The 14,687-nt window shown below is 38.8% G+C and overlaps 2 protein-coding genes across 3 annotated transcripts in view; both read left to right on the top strand.

The window, feature by feature from the left end:
- The window catches only part of LOC138615715 (cGMP-inhibited 3',5'-cyclic phosphodiesterase 3A-like), a 55,882-nt gene extending 49,724 nt beyond the window's left edge, over positions 1–6,158 (top strand). The window contains 1 exon segment of the mRNA XM_069689486.1: positions 2–6,158. Coding sequence (XP_069545587.1) covers positions 2–187 — 186 coding nt within the window. The 3' untranslated portion in view covers positions 188–6,158.
- LOC138615721 (solute carrier organic anion transporter family member 1C1-like) overlaps positions 1–14,687 on the top strand; it is a 65,534-nt gene that overhangs the window by 25,446 nt on the left and 25,401 nt on the right. Inside the window, exons 2-3 of one of the 2 annotated variants that reach the window (XM_069689509.1) lie at positions 8,725–8,969; positions 13,361–13,533. In XM_069689509.1, coding sequence (XP_069545610.1) covers positions 13,438–13,533 — 96 coding nt within the window. In that variant the 5' untranslated portion in view covers positions 8,725–8,969; positions 13,361–13,437. Of the gene's footprint in view, positions 1–8,724; positions 8,970–11,474; positions 13,534–14,687 lie in introns of those variants that run through there. The other variant, XM_069689501.1, reaches the window with a different exon arrangement.

Genomic DNA, 14,687 nt, shown 5'->3' with positions numbered 1-14,687 from the left:
GCAAGAGCAAGAGCAAGAGCAAGAGCAAGAGCAAGAGCAAGAGCAAGAGCAAGAGCAAGAGCAAGCAAGCAAAGAGGAGGAGTCGGCTGATGGCCTTGATGAAAGGGAAGAGGTGCCGGCTATAGAGGAAGAGGAAATCCTTCCACAATCAGAGAGTTCAGGAGAAAAAGATGATGAGCCAGAGTGATATCATGAACTTTGACCTCCTTTTAAACCAGGAATATGAAAGTTGTTTGAAAACGTTTGTTTCTTTCCTAACTAAACTTTATGGTAGCCAGCACATTACTTTGACACAACACTGTAGAAGATGTTTTGGGTAAAATGTGCCTAACAAAAACAGGGTTTAGGACAGGGATGACGCATTCTCAAGGCATCTGACAAGGAGAGAGAGATGAGATGAGCAAAAGATGAAGTGACAAAGAGGAAGTAGTTGACTCTGAAAAAGAAAAAAAAAAAGACAATGAATAATGAATTTGGACTGTGTTTGTTTTTGTTTTCGTGGATGCTTTAGTCCAGATCTGGTGCCCTGCCCTCACCCAGACTGCCCATCCTGCACTATGGGCCAACCACGCTGATTCAGAGATTCACTTCACCAGTGAGTAATACACTGTCACAAGCCCCCCACACACTCCTCTTGTTGCTCCCATGATATCAACACACTGTGGAGCCACCCAGCTGGTTGGGGATGTGCAACAAGTCCCTTCTCCTTCAAAGACAATAGGATGAAAGACGAGGAAAAAGCTGTGTCCACTGAGGCTCAGGCATGTGGATTTCAGAGGGAGACTGAAAAAAGAGCCAGTAGTGCACTATGTATACAGACATACACCCACACAGGCTTCAGACACGCACGCACACACACACATACACACACACACACACACACACACACACACACACACACACACACACACACACACACACACACACACACACACACACACACACACACACACACACACACACACACACACACACACAGCTACAGCAGAAACACATTCCACACTTGAAACAGATAGGAAGTTTCACAAAGAACCCTGTTGCTGTAAAAGGTTTTCGCTTGCTCAAGGAAAAACATACAAAACCATGTTTTGTTCATGTCAAACAATGTTAGTAAGTAGTCATTTTTTTCCCCTGTCTTTTGTTGCTCAGTCAGTACAGCACACCTACATGTTTCCAGGTTGCATAACTCAGGAAGGCAGAACCTATAGAGAAACAAAAACAAAAATCCAGTTTCCTTGTCTTTTTATTTGGTACTTCTTCTGCTTCTCTGTCTGTACTGTTTGAGGCAAATTACTGATGTCCCCAGAAGCATGCGGTGTCCTTGATGAAACACAAAAGGAAGGTCAACAGCACAAATTTATGTTAATCACATTCAAACTAACTTAAAAGACACAAAACTAGGTAATAAGTTAATGCCATTTAAGACCAGTTAGATCAATTACAGTTATGCAGTCCCCAATGACGACAATGTGTTTTTCTTTCTTTTGATATCATTTTAAAGCTTGTATGTAGGCCAATTGTTTCAGAAGGTAAAGTAAGAGCAAAGCCAGTCAGTCTTTCATTATTGCCACAAAAAAAGCAAAGAAAGTAACATGGGAACAAAAATGTTTACCATTTCTGAGTGATGGAACCCACTTTATTTTAAGAATACAAAGAAAGAGCCACAGCTGCATGAATGCATAATGATAATTAGTATATTGTTAATTAATGACTTATTAAGTACATTTAAGGAAAAAAAATGGATTGTTGGAGTGCAGCCTTCATAGTCTCAAATATCTTCTGTGATAATGTGAAGACATTTTTTCTGCACTTTGGAAAGTATTTTGAACAGTCAATCTTAAATGATTAGCAGAAAATTGCTTTAACAAAAGCTGTCATTGAAGGTGACTGCAATAGTTTTAAATGACAAAATTTTTCCAAAAATCCAATCAATTAATCCAAAATTCCATGAAATAATTTCTGATCACACGCCAGCAAACACAGATGGTTTGCTTTCCATTTGTACCAGTCGCTTCTTACATTACAAACTCCTGAGCAGGTGGCGTTGGTGCTCTTCTTTGATGTCCTCAGAGATTTAGATTGATGATGATGAAGTAAAGTGTGAACAAGGAGAACAGCCTTAGTAATGAGGCTTTGCAATGAAATAGGAAGGCGGCAAAGGAGAAGCCTTTCAGCTTTACTTGTTGCTGCGTATAAGGGGTCACAGGGGTCTCAGATCTTTTTCACATCTCAGCGCATTCTTCCAGATGTAACTCTTTGAAGATGAGCCAGTTTGGTCAGATTCAAAATCATGTGATGTTCTGTGTTTCCCAAGTCTGCAAAACGTATTAGAGGGATATGCAGTACAGTGTATTTGATTTGACATCAGGAAAGTAACAGGGGCCCTTTGTGGATTCAAAGCCAGAGATTTAAGGGTACTTAGTGTCTTTGCCTGTTGGTGTGTAACAGGTACTTTTTAAATCAAATCTGCACAAGGGACAGCGGCATATTTGAATAGAGTTAAATAATTTTCTTGGACTTTGGTGGCACATTTTGGAGAAGATGCTGTAGACTTGATACGCAAAGTGGAGTAAGATATGGAACTAGTTGTCAGAGGGAATTAAACAGCAGTGATTTGTGATTCTGCCTCAGCTCTTGCAAGTAGGGTGTTTGGAACTCTATTGTATTAAATACCTCAAAGATTAGCTGAGGTGCATGGAAAATTAATCAAAATTACAATGCGTATTGACAAATTGAAGCCATGCAAGTCACAAGGGGAAGGTGAGATGTTGGTGAGCATTGATCACTCTGATAAGTAGCTAAAGTAATGACATGAAGAAAACTTGAAGCAACATTGAAACGAAAACAGCAACCAAAAATAACATAATATAGAAATGCAAACCTCCACTTAAGACTGAACTTTATGCAAACGGTCTGTTAGACGTTATTCACAAACGCTGGCTGAAAAAAACACCAGGTAAACTATTAAAGAGGCTGGTTATTTTTACTGGTTGAACTTGCCCTACTGTGACCTAGTTTCTCAACTCTTATATTATTATCTAAGCTAATTTGCAGTTTTTCTTACTGTTGTAAGGCTGTCTAAATCCTCAATGTTATCAAAATGTTAATTGTGCAAAGGAGGGCTAAACTGTGCAGCATAATGCTCATGACTGCTTATTCCCTGTACTTACAAAAGGGTGCAGTAGTTGAACTTGTGTTCAACACTATGAAAAAGGAAGACTGCACTTGCCAAAGCCGAAACTTATTGTTCATGTTTCAGTTTGAGGTGAACGCACTAAAGTCTGATGTTTTTCTTATTTACAAAAGCAATTGCATTCAAAGAAGGAACCGCTTTTAAAACAAAACTGAAATGGGTTTTGATTAACAAACAATAATGCAGCCCAGCACACGATTAAAAGCAAGAGTGCCTCTAGCACTGATGTGAATCAGACAAGAATTCCTAGACAAAAATAGCTTAAAATAAAAATAAAAATAAAAAGCTAATCTTGCTTGGCAACAGAAAAACTGAGGCAAAGTGACATCTGACCCTTGAAACAATTTGTGTCTTTTGTGTATTTGTAGCATATGCAGCACGATGCGCTCAGATTTACATGACCCCTCCTGCACCAACGTCTTCCAGTAGCCTCTCCATTAACTTATCATGCTAAATCTGTCTATAGCAGGTCACAATTATATGTAAACACCAGCTGAGACACAATCTGATCTGTACAGCTGACTGGGGTCTTTCAGTTGAGCTTTTTCTGTACATCACGGTAGCTTTTGAACTTAAGATGTTCTAAAAAATAACCACCTAAAAGCAAAAAGCTCTGCAAGCCTCCTGTCTCACATAAACAACAGGAATTTGAGTACACATGAATGAGCTTGAGCTCCATGCACTGTAAATATCCTACGCACTCGACAGTATATCAATACCTCACTTGCAATCTAATGTGCATACTATTACAATGGATTTTTCATGTCTCACTCTTGTACTATCTCATGCTCTTCAACCCTTTGGGATTTGCAGAGTTTTCCAGACTTCCTTCACTTTCTTTTGTTTGAATTTTACATGGTCTGAAAAATTCAAAGCTCGCTAGGATTCAAGTCACTCAAAATAGACACTTTCCTCCTCTGATCTCGTCTCTGCCTCGTTAACTGTGCAAACTACACTGCAGCATTCCAAGAGACCTGAATTAATTGAAGCTGTGATTGAATTTGGGGTTGCTATTTTCATCGCAAGCAAATCAAAACTTTGGAGCATGTTAGTGTGAAACGTCTTCGGGCGTTCGGGTAAATTGCAAGTGAGTGGTCAGTTTTTTTAGGAGCAGATTTCAAGATTTTATGCAGTGAAATTCAAAGGCCATTTCAGTGTTTTTACGTTTTAGCTTTTTCCTACAAATCTTAACTAGTTGCTAACCATTTTGAAATGCAAGCTTCGCCATTTTAAATGTTGTGTTGTAAAAGTGTTTTTCCTGCATTTCCAGACAGGCACTGGTTTCTTTTTTATCTCTGCAAAGTATGAAAGTCAATTTGCACACTTTGAAAAAATTAAGAAACAGTCTGATTACGCTCCCAATATTTTATTATTGTTGCATCCATAATCCAATTTAATTGTCGACCGATTTCAAAATGTGAAAGCTCAGTATTACTGCATTACTTTACAGAATCTGAATGAAGACGTCATGTTCGCAGGGATGGATTAATGGGATGGAAACTAGTGGATGCCTGCAGTTAAATACAAAATACATCCAGATTTATAACACAAAGACGCATTGTTTCTAAGAGGATTACTTGTGATGTAATGTGTGCAATATACAGTCATTGGTTTGTAGTAAACGGGCTAATACATGGAAAACCATGCCATGGTTCCATGGTTCTCTTGAGAAGTGAGACAGAATTTTTGTGATTAAATAATTTTTTATTAAATTCTAAATACTGTAGATGACATAATGTTCTCAACCATCAAAACATAAGGTCATGTCATCTGTTAAGTTTTTTTTTACCTTGGTTGTCATTGCTGCACTTGCAAATGGTTTGTACCAGGCAATCACAAGGAATTCACAACTCTGCTTCCACCTGTTATACAGAATTTCCCTGTAAAAACTTGGCTCGACAACAACAAAAGTGTAGGGTGCATAACTACAACGAAACTGTTTCTGTTTAAAAAACAAGAAGAAGGGGATTGCTGCACACTGGATTAACTTGTGCAAACCAAAGAAACTTTTTGAACTTTGCAGTTTTTTGTGTTTTGCACAAAATGAGCCCTGAAAAGAGCAAGTTTTTTTTTTTTTTTTTTTTTGTCAGTGTTTTTCAAACCCTGCTGAGGATATCTGAATATGCATAAGATTTGCTCTTGTGAAAATAAGACATATTAAAGCAACTTAAGAATTGTCAACATTTGTCTAAGAGACCACAGCTCACGGTGTTTTCCACATCTTTACTGTCTGTTATTCTTTCACTGCCATATCAATAGGCACCGGTAGCACTACAATGTAACTGACCAACTGTTCTGTTCTCAGACTGAGGCCCTTGAAGTTTCTTTTAGATGGTTTGAACCAAAAACACTTATTTTTTGTATTGTTTGTTGTTTCAGCCATTTTAAAAGGGGCCCTGCTCCTGTGCCATACCATTTGTCACATGTATGTATGTCTACATTGGTTGAATGCTATATTCCTCACCTTTCCTTGTTCATCACAAAGAAAACCAAAACAAACTTCTTCTTTTTTTTCACCACCTTTAAAGCGAGACAAACAAGACTTTTATCAACTATAGGCGCTTTACAGACTCAATTCTTTTCTTCTCTCCAGTATCTTGCACTTAACACATGTAGCAATACCTACAGGATGGGGAAATTGTGTGATTCACCAGTATTTGTTGAAGTGGAATATGACATTTTATTTCTAGATATTGTTTGACTTTGTATAAAAAAAAATATATACTGTACAGATTCAAAAGTATATTATGACAAAAAAACTTTTAGAAAAATATTTATTTTTACTGTTTTGTAATTTAGACACAATACTGTAGCTCCTCTATTGCCAGACTTACTGGAAGTGCCTCTTAATAATGTATTACAAAGTAACTATACAATATATTGGGATTATTAGAACCTGTCACTAGCAGAACAGTGTTGATGTTGTAATGTGAATATTGTTGAATAATAAGATTTATAAATGCTGCACGTGTGTCCGTCTCGTTCTTTAGCCATTTTTCCAACAACTCGTGGAATGAGTATCAATTAGAGTTTATTACATTTTGATAACCAATTTTTTAAATGAGTAAATACAAAAGAAATCGGATAACACTGCGAAGAATCCTTTTTACTCAAATAGAGTTGCAGTTCTTTCCGTCACTAATAATTGAAGCTTGCATTAAGCAACATGTACGAAATACTCTTACTTCCTTAAAGTATAGCTTCCAATCCAGTTGGTCCATAATTAGTTAACTGGACATGCCACAGCTTCTTCCTCCATTAATCTGCTCCAGCCAGTCGAAGGCGGCTGGACACATAATTTGCAACCTAAGATTGGAGTTTTGATTATGCATGGCATCCACTGTCTTAAGGCTGCTACAAAGCAACCAAACACATTTAGACACACATCAGACTGAAATGTCGAAAAACCAACTCATGTTTGGTAACATTTATTTACATAGCTGATATATATATAAATATAAATTGATGTGAAAGCTTAGAGACGTTGATCTCAGCAGTTCCATCTGTAAGTGGTGTATAACTTTCAACACTACAGACAGAGTAGATTCCAAACACTCATCTGTGATAACTCTCAACACAGAAGCATTACGGGGATGTTGCCTTAGTCCCTGACTTTATAACCTGTTCACATATGACTGTGTTGCCAAACATAAAAAATAACAGCACTGTGAAATTCGCAGATGACACCACAGTTATTGGACTTATAGACAACAATAAGAATGCCTGCAGAGAAGAGGTGAGGAACTTATCTTTATGGTGTAAAGACAATAATCTCTCACCAGATGTTTTAAAAACTAAGGAGGTAATTGTCAATTACAGACAGTCTAGTTCTGCTAAACCACCAGTCTACATCAAAAACTATCTTGTGGAAATGGTGACTTTTCTGCGATGCCTGAAAAAGTATGGAAGGTCAAAAAACCCTTGTCAATTTACCGTGCTACCAGAGAAAGCATCCTTACTTGAGGCATAATGGCATGGTTGGGCAACCCGGCTAAACAGGGCCACAAAGAACTAAGGACAGGAAAAATGGCATCATATATCAGAGGAACACCACTGCCAAAGATCCAGGACATTTCTATCGGTTGCTGTGGAATGAAGGCACTGGGTATCATGGGGGATAGCAGCCACCCAGCACACGGCCTGTTCTTCCTCCTTCCATCAGGAAAAAGGTTATAGAGCATCAGAGCTGGCCCTAGCTGCCTCAAAGACTGTTTCTACCCCCAGGCAGTAAAGGTAATGAACATGCACTTTACACCTCGTTATTTATTATTAATATTTATTTATTTATTAAATGTATTTTGCACCTGAAATTTTTAGCATTTGACATTTTACCATTGTTGACTGATTATTTATTGTTTATTACTTGCTGTCTTATTATCCTTGCTGGGTTTTTTTTTTAGGACTAGGAGGGGTAGCCATGGCAGGTGAATTTTATTACATTTGAATGTTAATCAGTACTTTTAATGGAATTTATTTTCCTTCTTTCAACTGAACGTCGACCTTCTATTTATGTAGCAAACGAAATGAATGTGAAATAACAATATAAAGCCAATCATCTTGTCTTATTCAGCACTAAATGATATGATCCCATCAAATGCCTGTTCTAAATTTGGATTGAGTGGAGTTTTTATTGGCCAACAGAAAGTTGTAAAAGGTAAACAGGATTTTTATGAGACTGAGCTGGCAGGATAGGAGAGAAAACGGAGCTACAGAGACAGAAATAAATCCGCAAAATAAACTCTCACGTTGAAGAACATAGCGCGCACACACACACACACACACACACACACACACACACACACACACACACACACACACACACACACACACACACAGCTAATAACTGCATTCTTCAGCCGCATCTCCCAATTATACACAGGAAACACAAGGAAATATAAACCGATCATGACTCGCAGATTAGGAAGGGAACACTCAGCACAGACTCACAGATTAAATATTGCAAATAAATTCAAAGATGATAACGCAGCTATGAGACAAATATATATACTTTTTTTTAATTATTATTATTTATTTTTTTACATTTTTAGATAAACTCACATTTTCTAAAGCGGATAACTGTTTTCAGTTGTAAAGTCTGGTCAGTAACATCACGTTGACAAACGCATCATACTGTAAATATTACATGATTCCAATAAAGCTCGAGGAGGGGGGGGAGGAGGAGGAGGAGGAGGAGAGGCATGGAGACAGAAAGAGAGGAGAGAGGAGAACGCGCCCAAAGGAGCTGCAGATTAAGACGCCCAATTTGTACCGGAGCCTCCTGTCTCCAGTCAGTCTGGGAGAGAAAGACTGTGGGGTGCATCTGCAACCGCAGCACATCCCAGAGCCGCGTTTCGCCGACACACACTTAAGTGGTGAAGACGTGTGTCACGAGACGAAAATGCCCATTCAATTTGGAGTCGGCTGGAAATTAACTGTGAAGGTTCACGTCGTTCTCAGAGCATTCGCGACAAGAGCCGGCGCGTCTCCGCATTTCCCATCCACATGAGAAGTTTGACTGGAGCCGGCTGAAGGGTGGCTACCTGTGCTTCCGATTGGCTGTTTAATACTGTGTTGCTCCAGCGGCGATTGTTTATCAGGACCCCGGGGGAGAGAGGGGGGGGAGGGGGTAAGTGGCTTCGTCCTCTCCTCGCATCACCACGTCGCTCTTTGCTGGAGATCCAAACCGTGTGATTCAGGTTTGTCGAGGAGGGTCTGGCTTCTCTTATCAAAAGTGACCACAGGCATTTTTTTGGTTCTGGCGTGACTGTGGTAATTGGTATATCGTCACAATCTGACTTTGTCGCATGCACTTAGCCTAGTTCGATCTACTTATAAGACACTAAAATATCTCTTTTTGAATAGTGTCTTTGTTCCACTCAAGAATCTCATTAGAGGCCGGTGATTCATTTATAAAACAATTTCATTCATGGGAACTGCGGGAGAGCAGCACTGGTTAACAGTAAACTGACTGCTGTAAGATGTTGAGGGGGTGTTGTTGTTGTTGTTGTTGTTGTTGTTGTTGTTGTTGTTGTTTGCTTTTCCCACAAGGCACCTGTTACCTGCAGGCTAAATGTCACGTTTTTGAAAGATTACCCCTGCTCGACCTGCCCAGAAAGATATTTGAAACAAGCATTAAGAAATTCTGCTCCTACATAATGTTACCCTGGAAAATGTCTTTATTCTTTTATCCTTTCAATACATCACAGCTCTTTGGCTGCATCTCTTTCCCCCTGTACAGTTTCCAGTCATGATTCCTTCGTTTCCAGAGCTAAATTGTAACTCCATATCACTGTCGGCCAAGTCTTTCTGTAGCAGCAGATACTGGATACTGAGCAGCTAAAATTATATCTTAGGCAATAAGAATAAGCTGGCAGCCGGCTTTTTTTAAAAAAAAATTAACAAACCAAAGTCCTCTTAATTAGTTGGCTAACCATTGGTGAAGAAATCAGTAAAGCTGTCATCAGTAGCCTGCATGTTAACTATCTCCAGAGTTCAGATGTGATTAAAAGTATGTATTTCAGACATGGATGATTGCTTGATTACCATCTTCACAGATGACACCCACATACCCGCATTTTAACCAAAGCTTTTCGCAACCCCAACAACAAATCTAAATCTGTACGTGAGCATCTTTAAACCTCCCTGTCAGGTGTCAGGTGGCCGGTGTCTGCATTGCTGTGAGCATGACGGGCCTTGTTAGCTCAATGGTTAGATTCTATGAAGAGGACGGGGCTTTAACTAGTTTTTCTTGGTTAAATGCTTTTCCATTGCCAGTAATGCGAATCACTCCATAATGAAGGTGATGAGTTAAGTACGTATTTTGAACATTGGGCAGTTAAGCCTGCTAAAATTTGTAATCTTTTCACACACACAGTTTTTTTTTTTTTCTATTATTACTGTTTTTAAACGCGGTAAATGTTTTCCCCCAGTACAAAGCATGTGCTTTTATGTACATACTTAACTGGGCATACATTAGTCTTACTGACTGGATATTCCGTACAAGAACATATAGCTGTGGAATGCTTTACCAGCATCCTAAGGAGTTAATAACTGTACATCCACAGTGGTACACGGAACAGAAATCTGTGGAGACATACAGCATGTCGATATGGAGCACAGGATATAAGAAGAGTGACATTTCATGTATTCCAATTGATAGGCAGGAGACTAAGGCAGAGGAGCGGCTGGTGCAGGGAATGTGGAGCACAACCAGCTCGCCGCTGCTTGTGGTATGGCGGCTGTCACGGTGTGTTTTTGTTTACATAGAAACCGTTTTGTGTTTCTACGCTGCTGTGACGACTAAATTTCCCCACTGTGGGATTAATAAAGTGTAAGTCTAAGAAAGGGAAGTAATGTGGTGATCTTGATCAATTTTGAGGACCGTGGACGCCAATTTATTTTGGCTCCACTCTGTGACATGGAATGAAATCAGCATTATCTCTTGTTGTGGAGTGTATGACCAGGAAAAACGTTTTTTTTTTTTTTTTTTTTTTTTTAAACCCTAATTCTGAAAAAGTTGGGACGCTGTGTAAAATGTAAATAAAAACAGAATGCAATGATTTGCAAATCACATAAACAAATATTTTCTTACAGATAGACTAAAGACAACATATCAAATGTTGAAACTGCGAAATTTTATTGTTTTATTAAATAATATATGCTTATTTGTAATTTGATGCCAGCAACGTGTTTCAAAAAAGTTGGGACAAGGGCAAGTGTACCACTGTTTTGCATCACTTCTTCTTTTTACAACACACATTTTTGAGAACTGAGGAGACCAGTTTCTTATTGCCTAAGATATAATTTTAGCTGCTCAGTAGTTCAGCGTGTCTGTTTTTAATTTACATTTTACACAAATGTAAACAGGGTTGTAATTTGAAAAGGAGTATTTGGAGTTTTTGGATACAATATGGATGGATTAAACACTCAAGTCTTCTTTCTTTCTTCGGAGCTCAAGTACTGCTTCATTTTTCAACGGTGAATCTAGTAAATAGAGCCTGGTGCTTGGTTTATCACCAACACAAAGACTCATATTTATATTATTAATCATCATTTGAATATTTTATTACATTACTGCGTATAGAACAAGTCATCTTGTAGTAGCTGCATTTCCGCTGCAGTGACTATGTTTGAGACATGACATAATACTCGCACAGTGTTTGTGAGAATGAGACAATCAGGTTCAATCTGTGGTGGTACACAATAAAAAGTGCCTAAACTATTGTATCAGGGTTTTTAAACCTGCTGCTTTTGTGTACTAGGTTTTGTTAACCTAGTACACTACTGCTTTGTACTGGTTTACTCAAAGCTGCTATTAGTTGAATTCCTCGAAAGTAGGTCACACCTATTGCCAATTTGCTTGCTCCTTTTGTCTGTTCTGGTCCTGATGACAGAGAAATAATTGTACAATAAATGTAAAAACGTTCCATATAGTGTCAGTCTCACTGGCAGAAACGGTTATGATTCTTGGCAGTCTTTTTTTTTTCTGCATCTCAATCCCCAACTCCGTCCCCTGGAGCAATTACATTCACTGTTTCACATGACTACTGAAATGGACTGAGGGGGAGAGGAGCGGCCAATACATGAAATAAGCATAACAAATGTGAGGAAAGAGAAAGAAAGTATTCATAGACAGGGAGTGGAAGGGGTCAGAAAGGATGAACTGAAGGAAGACGTGAAAGAAGATGTAAGAAAGAGGCAAAATCGTCATCTTCCATTATAATTATCTCCATACACACAGTAGATTCAGAGAAATGAATAGCTTTTCATAATGTCGGAGTCTTCATTGTGTTCTTCAGTGCTAGTGTTATTCCTTTGAAATGTCCTGATTTTTTGATACACTTTCATTGGACCGTATTGACGACACTGCACGGCATCTGTGTTGAATCTAAAAATCCAGTCTGTTACGCAACAGTGATTTCAACTGTTCAACACCAAACTCCTGACAGATAAACAAAACTTTTTAAACACAACTGACAAAATCTATGAAGTAAAAAAAACAAACAAACACTGAATTGTTATTACTGTGAAGCAGTTGCCCACTGCGAAATATTGATCTGGCAATCAGTCATTGAGACAAATGAGGTAAATAGTAATAATGAGAATCAGATCATAAAACACTGAGGCTTACTTTTGTTTTGATGAATTGTCAGATTATGAACACAAAAACGAATGAACGGTTAGCAGAAAAGCGGTATTTTACGTGATTCCCCCTTTCTTTGTTGTTTGACCCAACTCAGCTGACATTGATGTCAATAAGATGCTAATGGAATCATGCTTTGGCCTGCCTCTCAAGCACTGCATGATCTTACATAGATTCATTCAGGAAGGCCCTGCTATAAATGTGTATTTAGTGGGTCATACCATGCTTGTTAAAACATCTTATAATTAAGTATGTAGATGAAAAAAAAAAAAAAGCCAGCTAAACAGGTAAAAGTGCATCTACATCATATTGCGACCGATTCTGCATTTTTCTGAATATTGCCTAAAGTATAAACAAGAAGCACTGTTATATACATTTCTTTACATGTAATGCTAATATTTCTATGTAGCATATATAAGTACAAAGAGTTAGTTCCATGCTTCAGCCAAAAATAGATGAAGAGAGAGGTTGAGGAGGTTTGCAAAATGTTCTGTACAAGACAAGCCCAGCTCAGTTAAATGCACCATGTTTGCTCTGTGGATTTTTTTGTGCCTGAATAGGAGTTTCAAGGGTGAAGAAAAGCATTGGATGCCTGCAGTCCTCTTGCTTTATTAGCATATGTTAAAAAAAAAAAAAAAAGTGAGTATCTGGCAGCACCTGTATATCTCAATAGGTAAATTAGGAAAACTCACTTCCCTTCCATCAACTCAGATGGCGTGGCCAATTGATTGGCAGATGCAGTAAGTGACAGCAGTGTGCATGTGAAAGAAAGAATTATAGCAGCAACGCAGTCAGTTCACAGCATTTATCATTTAATTGGAATTTATTTGGTTGAAGTCAAACACATTTCGTTGCATGTTTTGAACAGAGCTGCAATTTAAGTCTTATGTTCTCTCGAACAAAACGTAGATCCTGGTGTTGTGTGTGTCCGTGTGTCTTCCACCGCTGCCGGCTGCTGTATATGTGTTTCTGTTTTTGTGCTCAGGATGAGAAGTGGGTCACATGCTTGAATTATCCATTTCCAGAGTTGCATGCCACAGTGCCAAGAAATTGCATTACGTGGGAGACTTCTGCCGAGGACACACAAAGACATTTCTGGAGGATGGAGGAGAGAGCTGAGCAAGGATGCGCACAAGAGAAGGGACACAGTGATGGCACAGCCAGACAAGCCCGCTCCTCTCCCTGCAGCAGTCTGAAGGTAAGCAAACTTACACGTCTTAATGAAGGCTAGAAATAACGAGCTGACACCTTCTCCTCTTGTAGATGCAGTGTGTTGGTGTGTTGGTGTGTTGTTGTGTTGGTGTGTGTGTGTTGGGGAGTCATGCGCTCTCTTAGAACATCCTTTCACGCATTTGTGTTTGCAGAGCCACTAAGTACATGACCTAATTACAAGCAATAGTCCAACAAGTCACACTCCACAAGCATGATGTGCTGCATGTGTGCATGAGGAATACTGTTAGACCCGAGGCCTGTCTTTCTGAATGCGTAACTGACAAAATTAATCATGCTTCTTCTCTCTTTTTTTCCATATGTTCATGTGGCTGTCATGCTCGTCACAAGTTTAGCTTCACATGGCCATAACATCCCCACCTGAAGATAAAACCTCCCATTCTTTGCATAACGGGGGTTGATGAGTGTCATCATTTCATAGCAGAAAACAGTACTTGTTAGGGAGTCAACAAACAATGATACCAGCCTCGATGGCGATTCATTTGAAAGATGGCAAAGCGGTTCCTTCCTCCTGCTGCCTTCAATAAAACTCGACAGGTCAACTATCCAACATTCTCAAATAAAATAAATAGTTCCTGACGTGATCAGTTTACAACTAACTCAGTGTGTCTCCAGCCATTCTGCCTCATTAAGCAGGCTTATAGCATTTGTAAGACCAACTTATTGTTCAATGTGCAACACGTCTCAGCTTAACATTATCATTTCATCAACCCGCAGTATAAAAGAACAAGGGATTTATTTCTGTTGTTGAAGAGTAAAAGTCATTTTGAGATGCAGCCTTTTAAATCAGCAAACTGAGACTAATGGCTTTCTACTTTCAGTCCCCTTTATGATCGCAGTAATTGACGCAAATTTAAGCAATCTCCACAATATTTGTGGGAGCTTGCAATTGTGCAAAGATGATGTGATTTTACTGCAAACACATTTCCTCAACAGCTCTGTTGATAGTATTACTACACTAAAGTAGTCAAACAAAACCTGCTTTATTAAAAAAAAAAAACAATAACTCCTCATTTACAATCAGCGAGGTTCTGCTTGCAAACTCTGTGCACAGGACGAAACCTGCATTTTATTTTTGTACATACAGTATGTGTTATAATAATATTAAGGGACGAGCATCTA

Source organism: Brachyistius frenatus, unplaced genomic scaffold, assembly GCF_029030835.1.
Source record: "Brachyistius frenatus isolate BFR_SWC_R1_liver_20210118 unplaced genomic scaffold, ASM2903083v1 Contig_1, whole genome shotgun sequence".
Taxonomy (NCBI): domain Eukaryota; kingdom Metazoa; phylum Chordata; class Actinopteri; family Embiotocidae; genus Brachyistius; species Brachyistius frenatus.
Note: the sequence above shows the minus strand (reverse complement) of the source record. Positions and strands in the feature narration are given on the sequence as shown.